General features: G+C 38.0%; 2 protein-coding genes across 2 annotated transcripts; both read left to right on the plus strand.

Moving 5' to 3' along the window:
• Positions 1 to 1,178: 1,178 nt before the first annotated feature.
• On the plus strand, positions 1,179 to 11,237 carry LOC129377816 (RUN domain-containing protein 3A-like). The gene is made up of 11 exons (XM_055057998.1): positions 1,179 to 1,738; positions 3,565 to 3,680; positions 4,499 to 4,626; positions 4,744 to 4,829; positions 6,222 to 6,311; positions 6,404 to 6,484; positions 6,670 to 6,832; positions 7,792 to 7,949; positions 8,729 to 8,848; positions 9,507 to 9,607; positions 9,700 to 11,237. The coding sequence occupies exons 1-11, from the start codon at positions 1,632 to 1,634 to the stop codon at positions 9,840 to 9,842; spliced, it is 1,293 nt and encodes a 430-aa protein (XP_054913973.1). The 5' UTR covers positions 1,179 to 1,631; the 3' UTR covers positions 9,843 to 11,237.
• A 4,922-nt stretch (positions 11,238 to 16,159) lies between these two features.
• On the plus strand, positions 16,160 to 26,483 carry LOC129377857 (glucocorticoid-induced transcript 1 protein-like). Its single transcript, XM_055058067.1, has 8 exons — positions 16,160 to 16,836; positions 18,254 to 18,399; positions 19,655 to 19,750; positions 20,021 to 20,137; positions 22,630 to 22,758; positions 22,834 to 22,999; positions 23,938 to 24,100; positions 24,802 to 26,483. The coding sequence occupies exons 1-8, from the start codon at positions 16,713 to 16,715 to the stop codon at positions 25,076 to 25,078; spliced, it is 1,218 nt and encodes a 405-aa protein (XP_054914042.1). The 5' UTR covers positions 16,160 to 16,712; the 3' UTR covers positions 25,079 to 26,483.
• The last annotated feature ends 1,340 nt before the right edge of the window (positions 26,484 to 27,823 follow it).

Below are 27,823 nucleotides of genomic sequence, written 5' to 3' on the forward strand. Positions count from 1 at the left end.
TGTGTTATTAAAATACCATAATTCAGACATAACATTTTATTTTTTTTAAAGCAGGAACTTACTTACTTCTGTAATTTTTTGTGTGAAAATGTTACTTTGACTTTGACTAGAGTGCTTCTTGTTTATTTATTCGTTCTTCTTACTTAACGAAAGTGTTTGTGGACTTTCTATTTAGGTTCATTTGTAATTTCAAAGGGCCAGCATGTTTGTTTGTTTTGGTCCTGTGACGTTTCCAGGGTGTACCTCCGCCTCTCACCACATGACTGCTGGAAAAATGTCATCACAAGCTGGAGGTATGTGAGAAAATCCCACAAAACCATCAGCACACAAGGATGCATGTGAGCGATTACTGCTGCAGCAACACCAAGAAGCCCACAAATCTCCTGCGAGGCTCACCAGAGACATGGTGGCAATCCTCTGTCAGCTCATTGCAGAGGAAGGAAGAAATGTGACACCACCAGCCACATGGATAAGCATTTAATGAGAAGGAAGGAGGAAGGGAGGAGTAAAAGAAAACGGCGAAATAAGCCAGCAGGATGGCTGTGGTGACGGTTCTGATGGCGTCATCGTCCTTTTTGTGCTGGAAACCAACTTTCAGACCAACAACATGTAATCATGATGTCTGGAGCAACAAAGCAGACACATGTTTGTGTTATTCTTCCAGTGGAAACGACGCGATTTGTATATTTAGCGATGGACAGTTGACAGCGGTCGACGGCGATAACATTAATTAAAAAAGAAACATACAAAAACACGAAACCCCGTGTGTCATTACGTTTCTCTGAGCTTAAGGTGCAATACGCGTAAAGACAAAAGCAGAGACGGCGCGATGAACGAACCAACGACAACACAAAAGAGCGGGAGAAGCAGCGTGACGTAAAATGACATTCTGGCAGACGTCACATCTGAAAGTTGCTTTAAAGAAAGCTGAAGTGGAGCAAACATGAAATTCTATCTGATGAAATTCTGATGAAATTCTATCTGTCTATTTCTGTAAAAAGCAGGTTATTTGATGACTGTTAAGGAATAAAACTAAGTTTCTTTATTTTTAATATAGGCCTACACTGTAAGAAAGAAGTGGTCTAATTTACAGTAAAAAAAATGGCAGAATTTTACCATCTATAAGGATTTTACTGTATAAAATTGGTTCAGTAAAATTTGTAGAAATACTAATTTTATCATATAAATACAATAAAATTTCCAGTATAAATTTTAGCTACCAAGTTTGTTTTTACAGTGTAGTATTGTGAAATTTGTCATTGTGTTAAATATCCTCTATGTAACGTTATCTGATGAAATGACTGAAATATATAATATAATCTATTGAAATAACCCTGGCACACTGGAGCTCATACGTCATGCCCCTCTGTATCACTGAGGATGACGCACGCCGCCGCTTACGTCACGATGAAGTCACCATTTAGGGGGAGAAATCGCGAGAAGACGCTGTTGAGTCCTCTAAACGCAGGGATCATAATAAAGCCGGTCCTCTGATGAGTTCCGGGTCTTTTTCCCGCTGCGCTCGCGCTGCGGACGGGATGATGCGGCCCGGCAGCATCAGCATCCTCCGCCGGCAGTGACCGACAGGGAGGGCTCCCTCCATCCATCCATCCCGGGGCTGTTTCCTCCGCATGGAGCCCGGATATGTGCAGGCAGCGATGGCGATGGGAGAAGTGTCGAAGAGGGTGTCGGCTCGAAACGTGGCGGTGGAGAGGAAGAACCTCCTGACGGTCTGCAGGTCCGTTTGATTCAATGCTTTACTTTAATGTTCCCTTTTCTGGTCATATGAAGTCATGCAACCAAAGGGGGGACATGTGAGGCTGCGGAGGATGAATTGTGAACTGATGGCCTGGTTGCCATGTTGGGACCGCAGGGACTGAGGCATCATCACATTATGAGGCAGGGCCGGCCCGAGGCATGTGCGAGTTAAGCAGCTACCCCTCTAACTGCCCCCCAAAACACCAAGCTAAAGTGAAGTAGCAAACTGTTACATTTACCGGAGCAACTGTTTTTGAAAAATATTTTGTATTTTATTTTGAAGTGTCTCTAATTTTACTAAAGTAAAATTTCTGGATTCTCCATTCACTGAATAAAAAACAAGCATGTTTTTTTTTTTTTTTGGAAAAACCTTATTTAGACAAAAATTATTTTGCCTAATATTGTTATTTTTTTAATTAATTATATGAGTTATTGTCATTTTGATCTTTAACGTACCAAAACTTTCTCTTAGTTTTATATTTTGGTCTGTCTGATTATATAATTTTAAATTTTAAATGATTTATAATATGACCAGTTTCTTAGTAGTTTTTTACAAATACTTTTTTTTAATCTTGATTAATTCTTCAGACGGCTGCTTTTTACTTTTACTGGGGTAAAAATATGTTAAAGTACTTCTATTTAATGATCTATTTCTATTATTTTAATAGTGTGGTGTCTCCAGTTAAATGTCTGTTTTAGAAACTTTTGGGCTCATATTCTGCATTCGGTGAAGTGGAGAATAATTCGTCCTGCTTTCTGTGCTGCTGCTGCTGCGGCCGAGATGCCAATGTCCTCGCGTTGAGGACAGTCGTCCAGTCATAGTCCAAACTCAATGAGACATTGTTGTCTTGGGAACAATGGAGGCTGAAATCGCTGTGTTCAGTCAAGCTTTGTCTTATGGATGTGTGAAAATGACACTCTGTGGTTTAAAGTTTTACATTAATTAGCAGATTAGTTTTACTGCAATTTATTTGCTGAAATCTAAGGTTGTTTCAAAATAGTCTTTGTTTCACTAAATTCATCTGTGCAGTAACAGCATTTTTGTTAAATTTTGTTATTTGAAAGAACAAAATGACAATAATTTACATAAGTAACAAACACACACAAAAAAAAAGTCAAGCAAAAGAAAATGTTTCCAAATTAGTTTCTTTCAATGAAAAACTGCAGGTCTGTTGACCTTTTGGTTAAATCATGATTATTTTTTATTCTGTGGGTAAAAAGCCAAACATTTTACTCAACTAAGAGTAGAGATACTTAATAAGAAAATTACTCAAGTAAAATTAAAAAGTACAATGTAGTAAAGCTACTCCTAAAAGTAAATTTATATCTAAAAAAAGGTTACTGCTATAAGAAGGAGATGCTTTTGGAGAGCATTTATGTTGCTGAAAAGTAAAAGTTTGGTGAAAATCTTTTGGAGAATCAACCTGTCTGAGTGTGAACAGAAATATAAAAGCTCTTCAGTAAATTGTTTGTTAGAGCTTCCTGAAAGTCGGCAGGTTTTCTTTGCAGGAAGTGGATGACATCAGGCCGGATTTCAGAAAGGAGGATCCATCAGCAGTGATGCTCTCAGCAGTCACCAGAGTACTATAACTATATGGAGGATTAAATCATTTCCTTTCCACTTAGAATCAAATCTGCTTCTAAATATCAAGTAGAAATTCAAAATATTTTTAAGAAGCGCTGAGATAATGTTGGATTTTAACATTTTTACCAGTAAAGTGCTACCATATTTTGATTATTGTTTAGTTTCCTGTTGGAAAATCTATTTTCCAATGTTACTTAATTTTTTATTTCTCTCCCATGCAGGTTTTCCGTTAAGACTCTGCTGGAGAAATACACAGCCGAGCCCATCGACGATTCATCCGAAGAGTTCATCAATTTTGCAGCAGTCCTTGAACACATCCTCAGCCACCGTTTTAAAGGTAGCAGACCCGATTATCAGAGCCCAACTTCAGGTTGAAAAACAAAAATAATGAGTTGCTGGCAATGATTAAGTTACCTGGATTTAAATGTAACTAGTTGATGGTTCTGGTTACAAAAGTTACTGCCAAAAATTAACAGCAATAACTTGGATTATTTAACCTGTCATGAGAGTAAAGAATGTGGGTTAATTTAATTTTACATGCTAAATAATTAGATTGTCAATTTAATATTAATTTCCAAATAACGTATGGAGCTTGCTAATTAAGTATTAAGATGTAAACTGCACATTTAGCTAGCAGGCTAGATATTTAATTTACCACCTAAATATTGGTAAATTAGCAACTATTTAGATGCAAACTAAATATTAAGTCCTATTTGAAACTAAAAACTTACCAAGTGAACTAAGTAATTCGTTTGGAACAATGTATTCAGCTACTAGCTAAATATTCCATTGTTTAGCTCAGCATTTAGTTAGCAAGCAAAATATTGTGTTTACCAACTAAATATTTAGCTTAGCAATTGAATATTTAGCTCCATCTAAACATTTAGCTAGCAAGCTAAATATTTCCAAGCTATAGACTTTAATCCAAACTAGACATTTCATTAGCAAGCTAGTGAAATATTTTTACTTGGTAAACTAAATATTTAATGTCTAGGCTAGTAGACTAAATTTAGTCTACTTAGCATGTTATTTAGTTAGCATAAAATACTTTATTACAGAACAAATAACCCAAAATATTGCTGTTATTTTTGTTAGCCTATATGCTGTTTTTAACCTAGATATAATTCATGTTGCAAAAATGTTTTTACTTTCCAGGCTCCAGTAGCTGGTTTGACGGTCAGAGGAGTTATTGGGACTACATCCGCCTGGCGTGTGCTAAAGTCCCCAACAGCTGCATCAGCAGCATTGAAAGCATGGAAAACATCAACACATCTCGAGCGAAAGTGAGTCACAAAAACCCAACAGGAGTAGGTAGCTGTCAGCAACCTACTCTTGTTGTAGCATAGCACCATAGCGGTGTTGGTGTAAATTGTAGCTGTGTTTCCATTTGATGTTTTCAGGGTCGAGCCTGGATGAGGGTCGCCCTCATGGAGAAAAGGCTGTCTGAGTACATCGCCACTGCTCTGCGGGACAGCAGGACAACCAGGTCAGACTGGCTGCAGTCTAAAATGACCGACTGTCCCACAAAGTGACCGACTGTCCTCCAAAGTGACTGTCTTCCAAAGTGACCAACTGTCCTCCAAAGTGACCAACTGTCCTCCAAAGTGACTAACTGTCCTCCAAAGTGACTGTCCTCCAAAGTGACTGTCTTCCAAAGTGACTAACTGTCCTCCAAAGTGACTGTCTTCCAAAGTGACTAACTGTCCTCCAAAGTGACTAACTGTCCTCCAAAGTGACTAACTGTCCTCCAAAGTGACTAACTGTCTTCCAAAGTGACTGTCCTCCAAAGGACTGTCCTCCAAAGTGACTGTCTTCCAAAGTGACTAACTGTCCTCCAAAGTGACTGTGTTCCAAAGTGACTGTCCTCCAAAGTGACTGTCCTCCAAAGTGACTAACTGTCTTCCAAAGTGACTGTCCTCCAAAGTGACTGTCCTCCAGTGACTAACTGTCCTCCAAAGTGACTGTCTTCCAAAGTGACTGTCCTCCAAAGTGACTGTCTTCCAAAGTGACTAACTGTCTTCCAAAGTGACTGTCTTCCAAAGTGACTGTCCTCCAAAGTGACTAACTGTCTTCCAAAGTGACTGTCCTCCAAAGTGACTAACTGTCTTCCAAAGTGACTGTCCTCCAAAGTGACTAACTGTCCTCCAAAGTGACTAACTGTCTTCCAAAGTGACTGTCTTCCAAAGTGACTGTCCTCCAAAGTGACTAACTGTCCTCCAAAGTGACTAACTGTCCTCCAAAGTGACTAACTGTCCTCCAAAGTGACTAACTGTCTTCCAAAGTGACTGTCCTCCAAAGTGACTGTCCTCCAAAGTGACTAACTGTCCTCCAAAGTGACTGTCTTCCAAAGTGACTGTCCTCCAAAGTGACTGTCCTCCAAAGTGACTAACTGTCTTCCAAAGTGACTGTCCTCCAAAGTGACTGTCCTCCAAAGTGACTGTCTTCCAAAGTGACTAACTGTCCTCCAAAGTGACTGTCTTCCAAAGTGACTGTCCTCCAAAGTGACTGTCTTCCAAAGTGACTAACTGTCTTCCAAAGTGACTGTCTTCCAAAGTGACTGTCCTCCAAAGTGACTAACTGTCTTCCAAAGTGACTGTCCTCCAAAGTGACTAACTGTCTTCCAAAGTGACTGTCCTCCAAAGTGACTGTCCTCCAAAGTGACTAACTGTCCTCCAAAGTGACTAACTGTCTTCCAAAGTGACTGTCTTCCAAAGTGACTAACTGTCGTCCAAAGTGACTAACTGTCCTCCAAAGTGACTGTCTTCCAAAGTGACTGTCCTCCAAATTGACTGTCTTCCAAAGTGACTGCCCTCCAAAATGCCTGACTGTCCTTTACAGTAACCATGTTGCTCTGTCTCTGTTGGTATTTGTGCTTCAGGAGGTTTTACTCAGAAGGAGCCATATTGCTGAGAGAAGAAGCCTCAGTGCTAACGGGGATGCTCATTGGTGTGGGAGCCATAGATTTTAGGTACAGGGATTGACCTTTGACTCTTGTACAGCTAGCAATATTTTTGTTGATGTAATTTATGGTCTTAATTTAGAGCGTCTACCTTCCCACAGTTTCTGCCTGAAAGGAGAGGCCCTGGACGGGAAAACCCCGGCGGTGGTCGACTACACTCCATACTTGAAATTCACACAGAGGTAAAGGCAGCAAAGCAACAGATAAGGTTGTTTAGACAGCAGCAGGAATGTTTCTCTCTGGAGCTTTAAAATGAGAAACGATCTGCATCAGTCGGGTCGGTCATCTTACTTTAAACAGTTAAAAAAGATGGCCGTAAAACAGTCACAAAGAGCGATAGGAAGTCCAGCAGTTGTTTTCTGTGCAGCTATGAATACTTGAGTGATGATGATCGGCGGAGTGTGGACAGCAGCGCCAGCGACGACAGCGTCCCCGAGCATCCGTACGTCCCGCTGGTCACCGACGACGAGACCTGGAGCACAAAGTGTCGCAAAATGGAGCAGAGGTTCAAGATCGTCAACGCCCAGAAGGTGTTCGCACATTTCACTGCCTGATCACTAAAACAGCCTCTCAAGTTGAAACAGGAGAAAAAATTATGCTAAAAAAACTTGAGTTGAAAATGTTAAAATTTTGAAACTCACAAATTTCAACGTTTTTTTTTTATTATTATTTATTTCTGAGACTCATTTCAAAATTTTTTAGATGTTTTCTAGTAATTTCTGACTTTTCAGGTTCTTTTTCTTGAACATTTCTGAGTTTACTGGAGCAGCAGTTCTGTTGTAGCAAATGTTCGACTTTTCTGACAGAATTTTTAATGTTTCTTTTTGTTCTTTTTTTTTTTTTTGAAAATTTGAGATTAATCTCCAAGTTTTTTTCTCACAATTTTTTTACCTTTCAAGCTCAGAAAATGTAAAGTTTTTTTTTACTTGAAAATGTCTGAACTTCACCTCAAATGCATCAGTTTTAGCTAGAAAATTTTCTACCTTTGAAGCTGAGAATTTTGTTTTTTATAAAATTTAAGATTAAGCTAAAAATTTAAGATTTTTTGTAGCAAATCATCTACTCTTCCAGAATTTTTTTTTGCAGAAAATATCAAATTAATACATTTTTTCTAGCAAATTTTCTGCTTTTTAAGATGACAAATAATTATTTCTTTTTTTTTTCTTTTTTAGAAAATGTTAGATTAATCTTAAAAGCTTTTTTACTTTTCAAAGTTGGACATAAAAAACCTTTTCAAAACTTTCTGAGTTAAATCTCAAAATTGTTGATTTTCTTCTAGCAAATTTTCTACTTTTGAGAAATTCTATTACATTTTTTTTTGAAAATTTGAGATGAATCTAAAAATGTCTTAATTATTTAACCGAAATTTATTCCTCATTTTTCTTTAATGCCTCATAACGTGCTTTATATTTTAAAGCACACTACTAAATGAGCACCAGTGTATTTTGTGCATAAAAAAATCAAGCATAAATTTGTAAAACCCTGTCAGGGGTACCTGGAGGAGCTCGTGCGTCTGCGTGAATCTCAGCTGAAGAACACGGAGACGGAGAACAAGAAGCTGAAATCTCAGCTGGAGGAAATTCAGAGCCAAAGCCAACTGGAGAAGAAGGAGCTGGAGGCTGTTATCCTGGAGCTGCAGGAGCAACTGTGAGTTCCCTCAACATGAACTCTTCATCATGTCTGTCATGAGATCAGGTCACAGGAATCTTAGGGAAGGGAAGCTTTACTCAACAGGACAGGAATTCATTCACAAAATTAATGGTAGCACATGCTTAAGCCTCTTTGCATGTTTCCGGGTTCCACAAAACATGTTTATTTCGGTTGTTGCACATGTCATTTTTAGATAATGAGATTTTCGTCTGTTGAAACTGGCAGAACGGCGTTGACGATCAAATTGAGCTGTTTTACGGCGTCCTGTCGCTTTAAATCCAAATAAGTTGCTGAATGTGAAAATGGCTGGAAACAAATGCATAACTATACAGCCGTATGTCTTTGAAAAGCATTAGTAGAGCCTCCTGCAAACCGCATGCAGAAGGTAGTGGTTTCAGGACGATAAGACAAGAGCAAAACGCCTGTCTTTTCCAGCAGCCATTGTACAGATTTTACAGCATAGATTTATAAAATCAAACACGCTGGAGCTCCAGTTGGGTTGCTAAGTAATGGGCCGAGTTCGGTGACGGTGCAGGTTTTGTCATTTTCTGCACAACAAAAAACATGAACTTATTGCCAGAGTTAGTTGGGTGTTTTGTTGTTTACGTGATGGGATTGTTTTTAGACTGAGTTGAGACCCGAATGGAAGCATAAAAACGTGCAAAAAGTGAATTTTGCATCATGTCAGCTTTGATTTAAAGGAGGCCGTCTTACTGGTTTTTGGAATAAAAATAAACCAGAATATTTACGCCGTGTTCCCCCCTGCTGTGCTTTAGGACCAGCCTGATTCCATGCGACTCCAACCACCTGGCCAAAGATCTGCCGATCCCGCTCATCAACCAGTGGCCGACCCTTGACCCCTACGACATCCAAGAGGACAGGAAGCTTTTTCGCAGGTTTGACCGGCAAAACTAAATACAACAATTCATTATTAATCTTTAATTCCCTGAGATTTAAAACACAATATGTGAGAAGTTTGGATAATTCAAAGGTCGTCTTGGCGAGAACAATTTATAAATTTAAAATATGGATAGTTTAGGTTTGCTTGATTTAAAAATACAGATTTTATTCATAGATTGGTCTTGTGATCTAAGTTTGTTTCCTTCTTTTATTTGTTTTTGCTATTATTGGCACATCATTATTTTTCTTCCTTTGTTTTTTTATATTCTTACTAAACTATATTCCATTCAGTTTTTATTCTTTTTTTGTTTTTATTTTTGTTGCATTAAAAGGATCCAGAAAGTCATAGATTAAGGATTTAAACACTTCTAGCTATGGATTCTGACCATCTTTAAAAGTTTTATTTTGTACCCAGTATAATTTTTCCACTGGATAAATGTGTGTTAAATGACAAATAAATTAAAATTACTGGCTGAAATTTTCTTTCTTTTCTTGTTTTAATTCAATCTGCTGCCACACAATGAAACCAGAACCAGAGCTCACTGCGAACAGGAATATTGACTGCATTCAATTCGTCTGTCAGTTAATTCAGATTAATGCGACTCCGGGCGGCTGCTGAGCGTCTCCCTCTCTTGCCCTCCTGTTGACCTGCAGGAGGAGTTTCCCGAGCACGGAGCTGCTGTCAGTGGAGGTCAGCCTGGACTCCGACTCCCAGAGGATCGAGGGCAAACAGAACGGAGGAACCTGGAGCACAGGTGGCGCTGCAGCCGCTGAAATGTTTACTTTTAAAACTCTAAATGATTATTTACCCTAAAGATTTAAAATGGCCGCTTTGTTTCCCCTCCAGGAAAGGACTACACCCCCTCCATGATGGGCCTGTGTGGGTCTTTGGCTTCTCTTCCAAGCACCAAATCTCTGGCTAGCTTCAAATCAAGTGAATGTCTGGTCAACATCAGCACAGAGAACAGCCCTGCTCTGTCTCCCAGCTAGGGGGCGCCAAAGACGCACTGGAAAAACAGACAACTCAACTGTTAAACAAAGTGACTGCTCCTCACTGCGGTGGCCTGTTAGGGCCTCTATAGATACAAAAGGAGAGTACATTTCTGCAAAAAAAAAAACTAATATGTTGACATGAATCTGAAAAAAAACAAAAAATAGTCTAAGTTCCAAAAGTAAAATATTTGCAAGAATTTGTTTTTTTTTATAATTTTGAGATTAATCTTACAAAGTTTCCAGAAGAATCTTTCAAGTTTCTGAGTTTGAAAAGTCTAAAGTTTGCAAGAAAACAAAGAGAAATTCTGAGATTAATGTCAGAAATATTGTGGATAAAACAAAGAGATTTCTTGGCTCCAAAAGTTTAAAATTTGTGAGAGAAAAAACTCGGACATTTTGAGATTCATCTTAGAAATGTTCTAGAACACAGAAATAGTCCAAATTTTACAAGAAATAAAAATACCTCAGAAATTTTGAGACTAATCTCAGACATTTTGTTCAAAAGATCAAATAAATTTCTGAGCTGCAAAACTAAACAAAAAAATCAGATTAATTTCAGATAAATATCAGAAATCTTGCAGAAAAAATTTGGAATTTTCTGATTTTAAAAGTTTAAAATTCACCCAAAAATCTCAGTTATTTTGAGATCAATGTCAGAAATTTTATTAAAAAACCATGAAATTTTTTTTAAATTCTCCGATTAATCTCTAAATTTGTGACTATTTTTTTCTCACAAACCTCCAAAAGTTTTTTGGAGCTCACATTTTCTGGAAAATTTCAGCGATTGATCTCAAACTTCTTGAGTTTTTTGTCAGAAATCTACTCCTTTCTTTCTGGCCGTGGCGCGCCGTCGTACCTCACTGATGTGCGCCTTCACCTGACCCTTGACCTTTACGCTCTGAGCCCGTCTCTCTCTCTCTCTCTCTCCTGAATCAAACTTGAGTGAAGGAGGATCCTGCATGTCCTGAACTTTTCCAACATGGATGCAGAAATAGCTGCTGTACTGCCTCCGTCTTCATCTCCACTGCATTTCAGAGCCGGTTTACGCTTCACGCAGATAAAGTCCCACATCACCGTCCGTCATCACCGTGCATCCTCGTGCGTTGAGTCCGCCGTGTCTTTGTCAGTCCGTCTGTGTTTTCTCTCTGTTGCCTAACAGGCAGACTGGCTTAACTGTTGTAACATTTTAGGATATAAAAGCAGCATTTTACCATAGTTAAGTACAATATTATCAGCGCTGAGGCTTTTTACAGTGAGCCAAGTGATCAATGGTGAAGATTATTTAAAATGTAACAGAGAAAGTATGTAATAATCCAATTAGATGCTGATTTTAGGGTTTACCTCGGTAAACCTGTTGCATAAAAAGACAAAATGCTTTGGGACTATGCAGGATGAATGTTTCCTTTGTGTTTTTCTACCCGCTTGATGAAATAGTTTGAGTCTCTGAGAACTAGTGAATCTGCCACGTGTCTGTGTGACTTCGTTCCCCTTGTTTTCATTTCCCGACTACTTTCATGATGCCCTCCGTACTTTTTTGTAAGACCTGGTAAGGACATGAAGAAAAAAGGTGAAAATAAAGTCAAATTTCACTGAAGTAGCATATGGTTTGAAACATTTAATTAAAAAGATTCAGTGATTACAAACACGGATCCTCCATCATGGTTAACAGTGAATCTCAGCTGTTTATATTTATATTTTGTTTTCTTCTACTACATTTGAAATAAGACAAAACTAACTTAAAGTACATTTTCAGCAAAATACAGGAGCTTTCTAAGTCAATAATTCCTTAAAGTTGATGAACATATGCAGAAAATGCCCTGGAGTTTATACATTCAGTACATTTTTCATCAATATCAAATAATTCTTGACATTAAAAGCTCCTTTATTTTCCTGAGCAGTTACTTGAAAGTTAGTTTTGAATAATTTCAAGTGTACTAAGATATTTTGACTTGGAAACAAAACTCTCAAAACCAGAAAGTTGAGATTTAAATTGTAAAACAAATGTAACATAATCTTTCCCCATTGAATAACTGATCAAATCTAGTGATAAATTTTGCTACTGCAGTGAGAAATTAATTTATTTTAAACTTTTTACACATCTTTAACAACATGTTCAGTAAAAATGGAGGATGCTGTTATTTTTCCTCCATCAACATTTCAATCTATTGCCGTGTGGTTGACTGCTGGAAATCATCGCATTACTTAAAACTGCAATAAAAACTGCCTTTTTTTGGAAACAGTAATTGCCGATGTGCACATGTTGTTCCTCCAAATAAGCATCTCGCCGTCGGATATGGATTCACATTTCCCGATTATGGGATTATTCCCAAAGTTGTTGGATGGGATTGGAGACGAAAGTCGATAAAAATGATCAAATGAATCCTGAGTTTTTAAAAGACTTTTAGTTCTAGTTTCACCGGCAGATTATTTTGCTAATAACAAAACTCTCTTTTTTTTATTTTACGGGTGAATTAGCACATTTTTCATCCATATTCATCAATTATACTAAGCTTATAAGTGAAAGTTACTCTATGCGTTTTGTGTAGCAAAGATATTCACTGGCACCCAAAGTTTGGCACACGTTTCACTCAGGATGTTAATTCCTGACGCACCGCCTATTACTATTTCTTTTCTTTAAATAACTACCAAATATAAACATGACAAAAGTTTCCCGCATTAGAAATTGGTCTGCTGTACATTAAGGAATTACTGACTTAAAGTAAGTTCATATTTTGCTGAAATGTTACTTATGTGTTGGTTTTGTCTTAATTTGAGAGAATTACACTCGTCATTGGACATTACTTTGTAAGTTTTTGTGTTTTTCAGTTGAATAGATGTTGGATTTCAGTTATGGCGACTGAAAATTGCTCTTTTGTGTCACAATGAAGAAATTCTGGTCCACGTTTCTTTGCAGAATCAATTTAATTCAGCCTCACTGGACCAAAAATGCCTGGTCAGATTTGTGTTTTTGCAGTGTACCTGAGATGTTCTGACCCCCAGAATGACTGTTAAAAGTTTTAACATTTTAATTTTGACTGAAATCTTCCTTGTTATGAAGATTATTTGTTGCACAGAAGACTTTGGTGTTAATTTTCATATTACTGCTTTGAGATTCAACTTCTTTTCCACAACACTGACAAAGTTAGTTTGTTGATTTAACTCCAGAAAAAAGCCACACCACAGAATCAGCTGACTGCAGTGTCATTTACTGTAATACTAAGAAACCCACCAAGCCACCGTCTTCCCCCCCTCCTCCACTGTTTTTCCACAGTTTTCTTTGCAAAGCTAACTTTGTCTTGTCTCCCTTCAGATAGGTTTGAAATAGCTCACGTGAGGTCATAGGTCAGGCTCATTTCTCCATTACCTCGGACAAATAGACAGAGCTAAGCAAACATTAGCTGAAGGTCCTTTGGTAAATGTTGGAAATGCTTTATGTGGGACGTGCATTCCTGATTGACGTACTGTCCAATTAGCTCCCTGGCTGTAAATGAATGGATGCCAGTGGGTTTTGTGAAGAGTTTGAGTTTAGTTATCAGGCTTTGTCTCCGTTTCTTTGCACGTGCGACAACAATTCTTGGGTCGTTTCTTCATTATAGTTTAATTTTGTTTATTTCGTTGTGACTGACTGAGTTAGTTTTAACTTTTAGAGTGCGCTTGCTAGTTTTTATAATGATTAGTTAAATATTGTTAGTTATAGTTATATTTTTTATAGTTTTTTTTATTTTTAGGGGCAGAATTAAACAACCTTGAGAGATATTTATAATTGGGTAATGAATACTCAACAGAAGGTGTAATTTTCTAAAACTGTATTCAGTTATTATTGAACAACCAACTGACTGTGGCGTTTTATCCCAGCTTTGGCCGTTAAAGCGTACGAACTAAAGTGCCTCCAGGAGGGCATGGAGTGCCGTAAATTGCAGACAGATGACGTAAACAGCTTGGGTGGTGGAAAACATGAAAACGAAGAGTATTATAGCTATAAAATGAGTATGTTTTAAATAAACGCACAATGCAGTTCCAGTTAGTTTTAATTTTACCTCATGAATTACCGTTTTTATTTATTTCAGTAAACAAAAATGTTTTCTCAATTTTTTGCTAGTGTTTGTTTATTATGATACCCTAACAAGCAGCCGAAACCATATGGAAACCCATTATCTCTGCATTGGGGGCATCAATCCATTCGAGGAGGGCACAGTTTTGGATCTCCGCGGTTTTGATGAGGGGACGCGTTGAGGTTTGGCGCTGGTCCGGGGTCAGCGTGAGAAAGCGGTGTCACGTTATCTATTGCCCTCTTCCCCTGTCTCCACCGATGGCACTCCCTTTCACACAGAGGCAGGACATTTATCTCACACAAAGCATGCTGTCCTGCTAACACGCACACACACACACACACACTCACCCCCACACACATGCACACACACGCCCACATGCACGCACGCACACACGCACACACACATGCACACACACACGCATGCACACACACACACACACATGCACACACACATGCACACACACGCACACATGCACACACACACGGACATGCACACGCACACACACACACACACACACCCACACACATGCACACACACACGCACGCACACGCACACACACATGCACACACACACACACACACACACACACACAGCTGGCAGTTATTGGTTGAAAAAAGGATCAAATGAAGAAGATGGCGACATATTTTGATTGTATGTTAACTTGGATTACATTTACTTAACCTTTTTGGAAAAATGAACTTTTAGGGGTATTTCTACTACGCTGTAACTTGGAGTAATTGCTACGCTTACTTGAGTAAAGTTTCTGGATTCTCTACCCACCGAATAAAAAACGAACAAATTCACCAGACAGACGAGACACGGTTTTTCTTAGAGTTTCATCAGTTATTTATTAAGAAAATGATTTGGGAACGTTTTCTTTTGCCTGATTTTGGTATTTTTTGTTACTTTTATTAATTTTTGTCATTTTCTTCCTTAAGATGAGAATTCAAAGAAGAAAAAATTTGGTATTTTAAAATACCAATATTTCCACCTAACTTTATATTTTGATCCGTCTCATTGTGTAATTTTTAAACATTAATGATTAATAATTTACTTAAGTAGATTTGTTTCCAAATACTTTTCACTCTTTTAGATGGTCACGTTTTACTTGTACTTGAGTAAAAGTTTTCTAAAATGTACTCAAGTAATCCTGCAAGTTCATGTTTTCATTTTGATTCTTTTTTTTCTCTCATTTTGCTTTTAATTATAGACTTTTTAAAAATCCAGCTGTGCCCCCTGTTTCCTAAGAGACCAGAATTTGTTGTAGTCGATGAACAACTGAACCTTGATGGCCCTGCAGAATATAGTTTAGAAAGTACAGAGCACCGAACCGTGAAAGACTGCTCACATCCTCTTTGAGAACTTTTTGAAAGTTAACCTGAAATGCACAACAACCCGACTACTGTACAGGTTTCTGCATTAAGCTGTTAAAAGATAGCTTTCTGCATTTCACCTACGTATTGTACATTTGTTTATCGATTGTTGGTTTTCATATATTTCTGTTTTATTATGTTTCTCACTTCCCTGCCTTTTGTTCTATGCAATGAATTAACAATAAAATTCATTTTAAATGAATGAAAGCAATAAGAAGATGTATAAAATGAAATGGAAATTGAGTGTGACAATGATTTCACTTTGCAAGAAATTTCCACCCGTCGTTGTGACAGAAGATTCACCCGAACAAATCAGGGTTGCTGCAAACATTTTCAGGCAAAACAAATCAACAATTTTCAAATATGAGGGTCTCACTCTGGGATCTGCTGATTGGTCTGGAGCTAACTATTGTTAGTAATTAAATACCATAACAATTCTCTCAATTTTATGTTTTTCCTTTAATGAAAGGAATATGTTGACAAGTAGAAATTTTATAGCTCTATGTGTGATTTAATGAGATGGCCTGCAATGTTTGATTTCACAGAGAAGTTTGGATAGTAGCTATAAATACTTGCCAGAAGTGATTTACTGTCATAATTATTCCCTTTTTGAAAGCAGTCTGCTCATCTGTAAAGAAGTGGGTATCAATAAAAATGAGAATTTCCAGCCCAACAGCATGAAATTTAATATTTTGAGGGATTTTAAACGTAGTAAATCTGTTAATGCGACGTATGAATGGGGGCGGGGCCTGAAAATTTTATTGTGCGAGATGTGACGGATTGACGTGGCCATTGACCAATAGGGTTCAAGAGCGAGTCCCCGCCAGCCAATCAGAAGTCAGAGCTGCGTCTAAACTCGGCATAATTAAATCCACTCCAGCGTGGTTGCGGTGGAAGTGTTTTGAGTTTGCCATTAAAGCCAGAACCCTGGAGGGGGAAGAGAACCGCGTCTAACTTTCGCAACTTCCAAGGCCGTCCAAAGCACGAAAAGCACATAATGAAACAGGCCTCCAAATGAGCCCGGAAGACGCAGGAGTTGACGTTAGAGAGACTTTTTTGAAGCCGGAGCCGCTTCCTCGTTCGACCGAGGAGTGAAACGTCTCAACATCCTCACAAAGAAACTTCGCCTTGCTAGGCTGCTAACTCGAAAACGACCGAGTCAACAGCAGAGAAAAGTATCGCTGGCGACGGCGCTCGCACAATAAAACGCCTGTATGTCGAGCTGAGTGACGTGAAGTCCTGTAATTCGCCGTGGAAGCGCGATGTGTGCCGTCCGGGCCAGAACTTTGTAACGGTTTCGAGTCATCATCATCATCATCACTCCGGGAGGAAGAGCCGCCGCGGGGGCAACTTCAGCCGAGCCACGAGCAGCAGCCCGAGCCGCTCATCCGAACCCGGGCCGCCGGTTCTGAGGCGGTCAGCCCAAGCTGGTTCCAGCAGACATGTCCGGCCGAAGTGGAGCGGGACATCCCCGGCCCGGCTCTCTGGGTCCGCAGCCCCTCAAGGCGACGGTTCCCTTCAGGCTGGCCAGCAAACCGAGACCGAACCGCAGGGATGGGAAGTCAGGTATGGACTCAACACGACACCTGTCCGGCTTAGAAACAGAAACATCAGACCAGGAGGATTTTTATTTATCCCCCCCAACAGGAAAATGACTCCAATCAATTAATGCTTTAAACGCAACATATTTGGACTTATTCAGCTGCAATCTGAGCCATTTTTGCTTTTCTGAATGAAACAAGAGCTGCAAATGTTTTGACTTGTAATTTGAACGAATGTCTGCTGGAGGATATATGTTGTACTTTTTATTTTAAATCTATTTTTACGCTTTAAAGTGAAGAAAAGTTGATATTAGTGGAAAAATATTGATCTACAAAATATTGCTGGTACCTTTAGTATCATTATTTTGTGGAAATGCACCTAATTTATAAAAAAAGTAGGTCTAAATGTTTTTTTTAACTTTATTATTGGCTGAAGTTGTTTATTGCACATCATTGTTAATGAAACACCACATAGGAAGAAATAAGATTATATCAATAATCAAACACTAATGGGCTTCTTACAAAACACTTAGTTATAAAATGCATTCATTTATTTTAGGCTCTTAATGTTGCATTAAATATTAGGTAAAACAAATAGGAAGTGAGTAACATGTACTGAGAATCTGGATGTGATTTTTCTATTTGCAAAATAAATTCTTAATTTGTTTTCATTCTCCTTCCAGAAGGCAGAAGCAGCTTAAAGGTTACTGCAGTTTCACAAACCCTTTTCCTGCCTGATTGAATGTTTTCATCAGGTGGTTTTAAAAAAGTTAATTTTTTTAGATATGACTACTATTACACCAAAAGTTTTTTTTTAAACTGCTTTTATTTTTTTTATTTGAACCAGGAAAGCAATAATTGTACATAGCATGTTAGTTATAACAGTCTTAAACATTGATTTGTTCTTTTGTATGCATGAATTTAAAATGATGGCTGATGTTTTTTTTTATAGTGTAACATTATGAATGTTACAAACTGACATTTCCAGGGGTTATTAGTCAGCCTGTGTAACCTAAATGGGTGGGGTTCGTTCAGTTTTCACACCCTGACTGTCTAGTTTTATCGTCTGGGCAGTGCAGTTCAGTTGCTTTCGCAGCAACAAGTTGGGGAGGGGCAGTGCTATAAAATCATGAGCAACATTCATATCTCTACAAAATAATTGATAAAATATTGGCGACGTTTCTGCAAAAAGTTTTTATGTCCTTTAAGAACACCTGTCGTTTTGATGAGGAAATTAAAATGCAGATTTTCATAGAAAGAACTTAAATATTTATCTTTTTTGAAGAATAAAATGATCATTTTCATTGTCCAGATTTATTCCAAAATAATCAGATTCCCTCACAAAACCGGATGGTTAAACAAAAACATGAATTTCTGATGCATAATGTCTAACCTGCTTGCCTTTTTAAAATACACATAATGTTTTTCTGCAACGTTTGTAGCTGGAAAGCCCAGACTGCACCAGCTGAGCTCTGGCATGAGACGGACGATGTCGCTGGACGCCATCATCGGACCGTACCTGCAGGGACACTGGCCGAAAGAACCCGAAGTTCACTGCGGTCCGTCCTGCAAGGACAAATCAACCCAGGTGTGCTCTAAATGGAGTTAATCAGCAATAAATTGATAGTAAATTAACATCACTGCAATAATTTCCATTTGTTAACGAGAAGCTAACAAAAAGCCTCCATTTTGAAACTCGGCCTGTCGCGATAAATCGAGAAGCTATTGCGATAAACGATAATATTGTTGTTTTTGAGATACTTTTCAATTAATATAATAGCAATATTAATTGCAAATTGACATTCTCAAAGATCAGTAAACTTTAAAATCCAGAGAACATTTAAATGGAAGACATTTTAAATATCAAAAATAAACAACAAATATAGTCTGTGTAAACAAAATTTGTATTGTGATTAATTGATTTATTGCAACATTTGACACTCAGTAAGAACTACTTAGTTTGCACTTCCTTCCACTTATGCCTGAATTTTTATCATTTTAAATATTTTTTTTCAATGCAATTTTGGTTATTGAGACTTAATAATTCATTTTAACTATTGTTGTTTTCTTCGTTCATTTTGTACATTTGAAATATTTTCCAGTTCCAGCATTGAATGTTCTTTAGAAATGTATATTTGAGAGGTTATACTTGCATCAACATGTATCTGTTTTTAGTTGAAAATGGTTTCAGAATAACAATATTATCATTTGCCTCAACAACTTCTGCAGCATTTATTATTGTAGGAGCTTAAAAGCGAGTCGGAGGAACGAGTTTATGACAACTTTGTTAAAGCTCTGCATGGATTTACAGTTAATTTAGCTTAAATGTACAGATAGGCTTGAGTCATGGTGTCTGTTTATTACCCTGCAGTTTTCTGTAAAGCTAGAAGTGAGACGGTGAGCAGAAGAAGGGAAGGGAGAGCGAGCGAGAGAGGAGGAAGGAGTGTCCGGTGCTTGCACAGCTATTACATGGTGTGAACCACAACCATGAGAACTGTGACTGAAGTCAGCTGATGAGGCTGTTCTGGCTGCACCCATCCTCTCTGCGCCGTGTGTGCAGGCCCTCTTTGGTTGCCCACATCCTCCACTCGCTCTATTTTTCAGTTTCTCCTGCTCTTTTGCTCTTCTAGAAGTGAGAAGAGCTTATCTGTGGGTGTTAACTGTTTAAAATATCAAGTCAAGAAGGCGATAAAACCACCTTATCTGTCTGATTCAGGCCAGAGGTTTTGATGTAACATGAGGTTTATTCTTGTCTGTGTTTTTTGACCAGACTCATATGATGTGATAATCTGAGTTAAAAATTCACATTAAGAACTTTTTTTTGTTGTTGTTTTTATCTGTAGACTCCAGAGTCATGGGTGGAGAAGTCCAGGAGCAGCCGAGCTAGCGGCAGCCACAGACGCTCGGCATCGTGGGGCAGCGCTGAGCATCTCCGAGAGGTCAGTTTCAGCTTTTCGTCCTCAGCAGGTTCATAACTCTGGATTCAAGTGGCCAAGCTCATTAAAAAACAAACTTTTCTGAGCAGTGATCTCATTTGCTGCTCGGAAACTTCCTGTTTTCTCACCTACGTGCTCATGAAAATCTGGTTACAGCATATCTCAGCTGTTATCTGCAAATTAGTATTTTTTTTTTTTTAACATGCATGACTAAAGCTATTAATGCCGACGTATGCACAAATGTGATTGGCTGTAACCTGTGTTATTTTGCAGATTGCCAAACTGAAACAACAACTGCAGCAGGGCAGCAAGCCTGCAGCCTCTGGGGTGAATGACAAAGATCGTCAGTGCTGTTATCCTCATGGGAGCTGTAGCCTAGGAGCAACTCAGGTACTTTACCACCATCATCAAACAAACACAGGGTCCCATTGGGACTTCATAGTCTTCTACTACGACTGCCTGTGTCCAGTTTCTGAATTTATACGTCAAGTGTGCAACTATTTACAGGAAGTGACTGAATTAAAATACTGAAGCAACAGGAAGATCACTTCATCACATGTGCTTCTTCTTAGGAAGAAAGGCATAGTTCTGCTTTTGAGCACAGCTGGTCATTTTGTTGTATTTGGTAGTTGCTTGATTTGGTTTTTGAGGCTTGTGGCCACAATTGTTTTAAAATAACTTCAATTTGTAGTTTTTACTGTCTGTTTTAGAGCAACAAAGGCAGGCATTCATAACAGACTTTCATAACAACAATTAGTAAATTAAAGCATAGCGTTTAGTTTCTGATGCAACAAGTGTTGTTTCTTTAAATTCTGTCTGCTTACGATGGTTTAAAACCCACAAAGAAACATCGAAATGAGCTGAATTATCAACAAGTCGTATCAAATCCGAGAGGAAACGAGCTAACATTAGCCTAGCATCTCCTGCAAATATCCTCAGTAGAGTTGGCTGCTTGTTTACTGAAGTTTTTCTAGCCGAGTCAGTTAATCCGTTACAAAAATTAAGCAACAGGTTTTATTTAAGGGAAGTGTAACTGGAGCACAACAACTTTCTCAAACCCAGTTTTCTGGGTTTTTAAAATTTGTCATTCCTACTCCCTTTCAAAGTTTTGCAATATATATGTGCAGCAGCGCCCATTGCAAATCAGTTTTTCAGTTTTTTTTCACATCTGTTGAGTATACTGTTACCAAGCACTCAATAACGAGAAGCTGGGATTGTGGAACCAAAGGGGCGTGGCTTAGAAATCCATAAAATATCACAATCATTCTGCAACCCCTTCTCACTCCTTCTATTCTAATCTATATTTTTTTTAGTGTAAATCATGAAATTTTATTTGCACTGAAGAAATTAGCTTAATTACATGAAAAGCTAGTAAGCTAATCGTTGCTATAAGCAAAATTTCTGATAAAATTGAACAATTTCCTAGAGTTTAATACCAGATATTGGGTATATGCATTAAGTTTTTCTTTTTCTGAACTTTTGACTTTATTAGATTTTAGTGTGAGACCTTTCATTTTCCCTTTCTGAAAGATGAAAGAATGAATATTTTTGACCAGCAACATTAGCTGGTGTTCTGGATGCTTCAGTCGTTTACAATGTTGTGAAGGAATTTTGTCCCATTCTTCTTTACAACTCTGCTACCTTTCAGTTCCTTGCAGCAGAAAGACAGGGGTTCATTGATGATCCAGTTCTGGTCCAAATTTGCAGACAGAAAGTTGCAGCAGGGTTAGTTTAGTTTGTAGTAAATATTTTTATAAATTCTAGATATGAGTAGAAGTTAAAATACTCTCATATATTCAAATGTTTACATTTTCTTAAAATGCTACAATACTCCCTTTTCTCCCCCCCTTTTTTTTGTTCACAATTCCTGTTTAGTTGATTCTTCTAGAATATAAATTATTAGGGCTGTGCAATTTTATCAATTCTACAATATTTATTTTTTCCTCAAAGTATCAATTTTTCATCTGCGAGTATCAAAATGTTGAATGCTAATTTGAGTTTTTGAGTAAAATCCACATTAATCCACAAATTAAATAGATAAGTTGCATTATAATGTAAGTGAATAAGACAAAAAAGGTTATTTTTCTACATAACCAAATACACAAAGCAACACAATTAACAGTTTGTGTGTTTCTAGTGCAAATATTTTAGCACACTATAAACAAAACTAACTTGCACACAAGTCACATTTTAATGATGTACAGGTTATATAGACTTTAGGTAGGTAATTGCTTAATAATTATGAAAAAGTACTAGTTAAATTGGCACAATATTTTACTAATAAAAAAGCAAAACCATGTTATAAGTAAAATAATCTGCCAGTGGAATAAGTGCTTTTTTCCCAATTTTATTTACTTAGAAAAAGCTCCTATTTCTTGCTGAAAAGTTACTTGTAAGTTTTGTTGTTTTATTTCAAGTGTACTAAGGTCTTTGAACTAGAGACTAGAAAATACTGTACTTACTGCTAAAGTGTTTTCTGCAGTGATTAGATTATGTGAAAGACTTTCAGACCTGTTTGAAAAAAGATTTCACCAAAATGGGCGGAGCTAGGCGACTAGGGGCGGGGCTAAGAGATTTGAGGGCGGAGCTAAGACTAGGGGGCGGAGCCAGGTCTGCAGACAAACTGAAACATTTCATTGTGATTGACTTGACAATTGTTTGCTGTGTTTTATAACTTTGTATAAAGTTATGAAATTTTACAAAGTTTTTTTGTGTTTTTATGGTGTAACGCACTTTGAACTGCCTTGTTGCTGAAATGTTTTACAAATAAACTTGACTGATGGATTTATATCAAATACCTGAACTGGTAATTTGTGTGGTTGTTGAACTGCCTTCCAAGTGTTTTGAACTAAAAGTGAAGTGGAAGGTGTTTGTGTCCTCAGACCCAGCCGGTTCCCATCCCCCTCTCGCCTCTGTCTACTCTGGTTCCCCGCCTGCGCTGCAGCGTGGAGGGCCTCAACCAGGAGCTGGAGGGCATGTTCATCAGCCAGTCTCCTCCCTCACAGCACAGGGTAGGTGTCTCTCACGTCTTCTGTCTTCAGAAAATCGCTGTGATCCCTGATGTATTTTGTTCTCCTTCTCGTCAGCTGCTTGAAGTTCCAGACGGTCATCGCGCTCCGGTGCCTCTGCACAGCTGCAGTAGCAGTACGCAGAGCGACCGCACCACCACACCCCTCTCCTCCTCCTCCAACTGCTCCTCCCCCTGCGCCTCACCTCCGTCTAACACTCTAGAGCCTCTGGACCCTCACCAAGGCGAGTATATAAAGTTTATTATGCAAAATAAATTCATATTTTGGAGGTTTTTGTACTTGCATTTGGCTTCTAAAATCAACCCAAACGCTTCAAAATAAGTTAATGTTTTTTTTGGTGTCTGGAAAACGAGCCATTTCAAAAACCTCAACTCTCATTCAACGCTCACTGAGCCTGTGAGTCACAAATTTTACTGGACAATAAATTGACCAAAAAGTTATCGCGATACAATATTGTTGTTTTGAGAACATTTTCAAGTTATATAGTGGCAAAATAAATCAATATATTCCCAAAGATCAATGAACTTTAAATTGTTATGAACATTTAACACTTGAAATGGAAAACATTTTAAAATAAATAAAACAACAAATAAGTTGTATTTAGAAATATCTTCAAACAAAAAAAGGGAAAATTGAGTCAAAACCACCAAACTGAAGACTTTTGTCATGCAGTTTGTGGAAGAAAAAAATGATGCCTTTTAACTTGTTATGCAATTTAGTCACATTTCGTCATCTGGTTTTACCCCTGTACATGTTGTACAATGACTGCTGGAAAAGACAAGTGTTTTGTTGTTGACTTGTCGTCCAGAAACTACTTGCTGTATTCTTGTTGGTTGTGCAGGAGGCTCCACTTGTGCAGGAGGCTCCACTTCTGCTTTTCAAAGATGTACGGTTGTACAATTACGAATCTGTTTGCAGCCATTTTCAAATGTAAATGTGGCCAGAAGCAGATTGATTGGATTTAAAGTGACAGAGCCCTAAAACAGCTCATTCACTGATCAGACTAAATTCTTGTTATCTAAGAATGATTTTGACCAAAAAAATATGATGGAACTGTTTTGTGTAAACTCGTCCTAATGTGTTGAAGGAAGAGTAATATGTTTCCTTTAATAAAGCAGCAAACAAATACGTTATTTGCATTTTTTTCCCTTTTTGTTTCAGGCACAGTAGAGAAGTGTCCGCTGTCTCCAGTGTCCTCCCAAAACGAGGCCGAGCTCCACCAGCCGCCACAAATCTCCTCCTCTCCAGGACTCAACAAAAGCTTCTGCTTCCAGCGAGAACCTCCGGAGGGCTGCGAGAAGGTCCGAGTCTGGGAGGAGTTCAGGTACCGTTGTGCTGCTGCAGGGACGTCCAGATAATCTCAGCTTCAGGCAACACCAAGATCACAAATGAATTGATAAAACCACCTGTTAACAAAATGTTTGTAGAAATAAATATCTTTAACGTTGTTTGTTTGGCAGTTATTCAGATTAAAAGTCTTGGTTTGACTGATAAAATGATACACAAATTTACTCAAAAGTAAGAGTAGTAGTGATACTTCGAAGTATCTGAAGTAAAAAGTATTTGATAAAAAGTCTACTCAAATACTGAGTAACTAATCAAATGATCACTCATGTAATATTTAAAAATTACACAATAATATAAAGTTAAGTGGAAATTGAGGTATTTTAAGGACAAAAATTACAATAATTCATATAAATAACTTTAAATAACAGGCAAAAGAGATTTTTTGCAAATCAGTTTTATTTCAATATAAATTTATGAAATTTTAACAGAAGCTGCAGGTGTGTGTCTGTGTTTTTGGTTACAAATTGTTTGTTTTTCATCCAGTGGGTAGAAAATACAGAAATTTTACCCGAGTAAGAGTAGAAATACTTTATAATAAAGTCACTCAAGTAAATGTAACTGAGTAAATGTAACTAGTTACCACCCCGCTCTGGTGTGAACTAAAATTAGTATTTTAGTTCAGTTGTTTAGTTAGCAATGATGACCTCAATCCAAATCCTGTCCTGATCTCTCCTGCAGTATCCCACACCACCACAAGGAGGCCCCGGTCTCCTCCTGCCCCGACCCCAACAAGGTGAACTTCACGCCCCACGGCGGCTCGGCCTTCTGCCCCGTCAGCCTGCTGAAGCCCCTGTTCCCCTCCATGGACCTGCTGATCCGCAGCCTCACAGTCTCTCCCGTCGGGAACTGCTCCGGCCCGGGAACGCCGGCCACCGGGAACCGCGGCGCCTCCCCGGATCCGGCCGCCGCCTCCGCCGTGCTGGGAGACGCATCGGGAGAGGCGCTCGCCTTCTGATCACAGCTGCAGCTCTTTTCTGTGAAAATGATGATGCAAATGTTGGCCTGCACCAGGACAGGTGTGATCTTCTTTAGATATGAAATAACCTGATTTCTGAATGACTCTGGCGGAGGGGCAGATAAATGACATGTAAACACCCCTGGTGAAATCGTAGGTATTTTCCCTGACAAATCAATTCTTTCCACCTTTTATTGTGACTTCTTGTCTTAGTCCATTGCACTTTCAGTTGAATTTAGCTCTAATTTTAATCCAAATTTATTGGTTTGTGTTTGTAGATGTACATTTAAACCCCGAATTATTCATATTTCCTGACATATTTGGATTTTAAGTCTCACCTTAAACCAAAACGCTATTTCTCAACATGATAAAACTCTGAAATGAGTTTTGTATTAAAAAGATATCTGGCCAGAGAATGCCGTCCACCGGGAACCGATTATTATCCTTCTTAATAATCGGTTTGTGAGTCTCATTTCCCTCCAGCTGAGCTTCAAAAACATTCATCTTACATCCACATCCCAGTAAAATTAAGATAACAATTCAATACAATAATTTTGTGCTTAACTGCATGTTTGGACTTCTAATTTTTATTTTCTAGCAGAAATCTTGAAGGTTTTGCGTAAAAATTCAGGAAAGTTCTCAGAAATCTATCCACCATTTGCAAAAACGGAAACCAAACCCACAGCATAATGATGCCACCACCATGTTTATCTCTTTAGGGAATTCTCTCTTGAGTCCCTTCTTCTTAGTCTAGATGTATGGATAATAGAATATATCGTCTGTTATAGAATCAGTGCTGCTGTTGCCTTCCTAACGTTTTGTTTCATTCTTGGTTTGGCTGAATTGTTTCTGGATACATTTCTCATGGTGAAATGCTATGGAAAATAATGCTGAGGAATTTTATTTGTAGCCTTCTTATGACTGGTACCTTTAAACAATGAGGCTTTTCTGACTTTAGCTACCAGATTCATTGGAAAGAAGTTAGAAAATCAAATCAAAACAAGGGGTTATTGCTGCTTTTCCCCCCAGAATCTTTTCCCTTTAACGGATCAGTTCAGAATATGTCACACTGAAAGTGGAAAGTTTTGGTTATTGATCAGGATTTCCTTTAAAATCAACATTTTACCAGGGGTATGAACACTTCTGAGCTGCGTCGAAACCCAAAGGAAAGACTTTATAAGCTACAATTTGCTTCCAGGAACTGAAAACATTTAAATTGGGGTCAATCAGTTTAATTTTCCAAAGAAATTTATGGCCAAAAAAAATATACATACAACAGAGCTTTGACTTTACTGACTTCACTTCCTGCCTAGATCCTCCTCCTTTTTTATGTTTGTCCAAAATATCAGGAGTGTAGGTCTTCTGAGAACGCTCACCTATTATTAAAATGAGTTTTCTTGCTTTTTCTTTAGGTATTCAAATATATTTATGTGTAACTGGATGTTGCTAGTGCATGACAAATCAGCTGGTAATCTTTGCTTGACTCAAGAGAAGACAATGAAATCACTTTTTTTGTTTTATTCTACTGGACTGAAGGGAAATTTCCGTTTGTTGGAGTCGAGTAGCATTTATACCCAAGAGCTTCAGCTTCCTGCTTTAAGGTAGTTTGTTGTTTTTGTATAAAAATGTACGAGTTAGTAGTTAAAGATGTTGTTTTTCGATGTTGGTGTATCAAGAATGCTCCAGATGGGCGTTTTTGACACTATGTTGATAGTTTTGAGGTTTCACGGCCTAGTTGACTACCTAACCAGTTTTAGTAGTATAGATGTGTCGCCTCTAATGTTTGCTTTGACATGTTTTCGTTCTGCCAAGCTGACAAGTCGATCAACTAGTTTTATTTCCGGTAGACACGTTTGCACAGATTGAACTGCTACCTTCGAGTTGCAATTTTTTGTCTTTTTTGTTTTTGTTTTTTTACATTCATACCTTTTGTACTTCTTAAAAGTAGTAAAGTGTATTTTGTACGTCTATCAGTTACCTGCAGCATAAGCTAAAAGGAGCTAGTTTTGTTGATGTTCATTTGTGGCAGGTTTTTCATCATCGGTGGAGTTTTATGCACTTCCAGGAGAGGATGTTTGGTTTTTTTCCCCCACTTTTTACACATTTCTGGGTGAAAAGTCTGACAGATTCGTGTGTGTGTGTGTGTGTGTGTGTGTGTGTGTGTGTGTTGTGTGTGTGTGTGTGTGTGTGTGTGTGTGTGTGTGTGTGAGAACATGGTGATGGAGACTTGATCGATCTTTTGACTAACTTGTAGTTTTTTTTGTTATTAAAAATACAGAATAGATTTGTTCTCTTCCCATTTGAAAATGCTTCCTTTCTGTTTGGATGTTGGGAATTTGCTGTTTTCTCAGGTTCTGTGTTCTGTTCACATAAATATAGTGTGACGATAAACTCTGGTTTCTGTCATTTCTCCACTTCGTTCAAACTTTTTACCACATCCATAAAAAAATCAACCTAGAATCAATAAAATAGTTTGTTTTTTTTTCAGTTTTTCAAATTGGTTATTTATCGTCGTTCCAAAAGTTTGGAGGGCTTTGCGACGTAAATAAAATAAAAATAATAAAGCAAAAGGCCGAGTAAATTTCTGCCAAAAACTACAGAAGTTCAGTGATTATTCAGAAATTTTCTAGAAAAAAACTTTCAAAAGTCAAAGCATTTCCAACATTTGAAAAAACTAGTAGATTAATTTCTAAATTTCAGATTTTTTGGGCAGAAGTTTACGACTCGCTACTTTTTCTGTTTTTC

Source organism: Poeciliopsis prolifica, unplaced genomic scaffold (genome assembly GCF_027474105.1).
Source record: "Poeciliopsis prolifica strain line A6 unplaced genomic scaffold, Auburn_PproV2 SCAFFOLD049, whole genome shotgun sequence".
Taxonomy (NCBI): domain Eukaryota; kingdom Metazoa; phylum Chordata; class Actinopteri; order Cyprinodontiformes; family Poeciliidae; genus Poeciliopsis; species Poeciliopsis prolifica.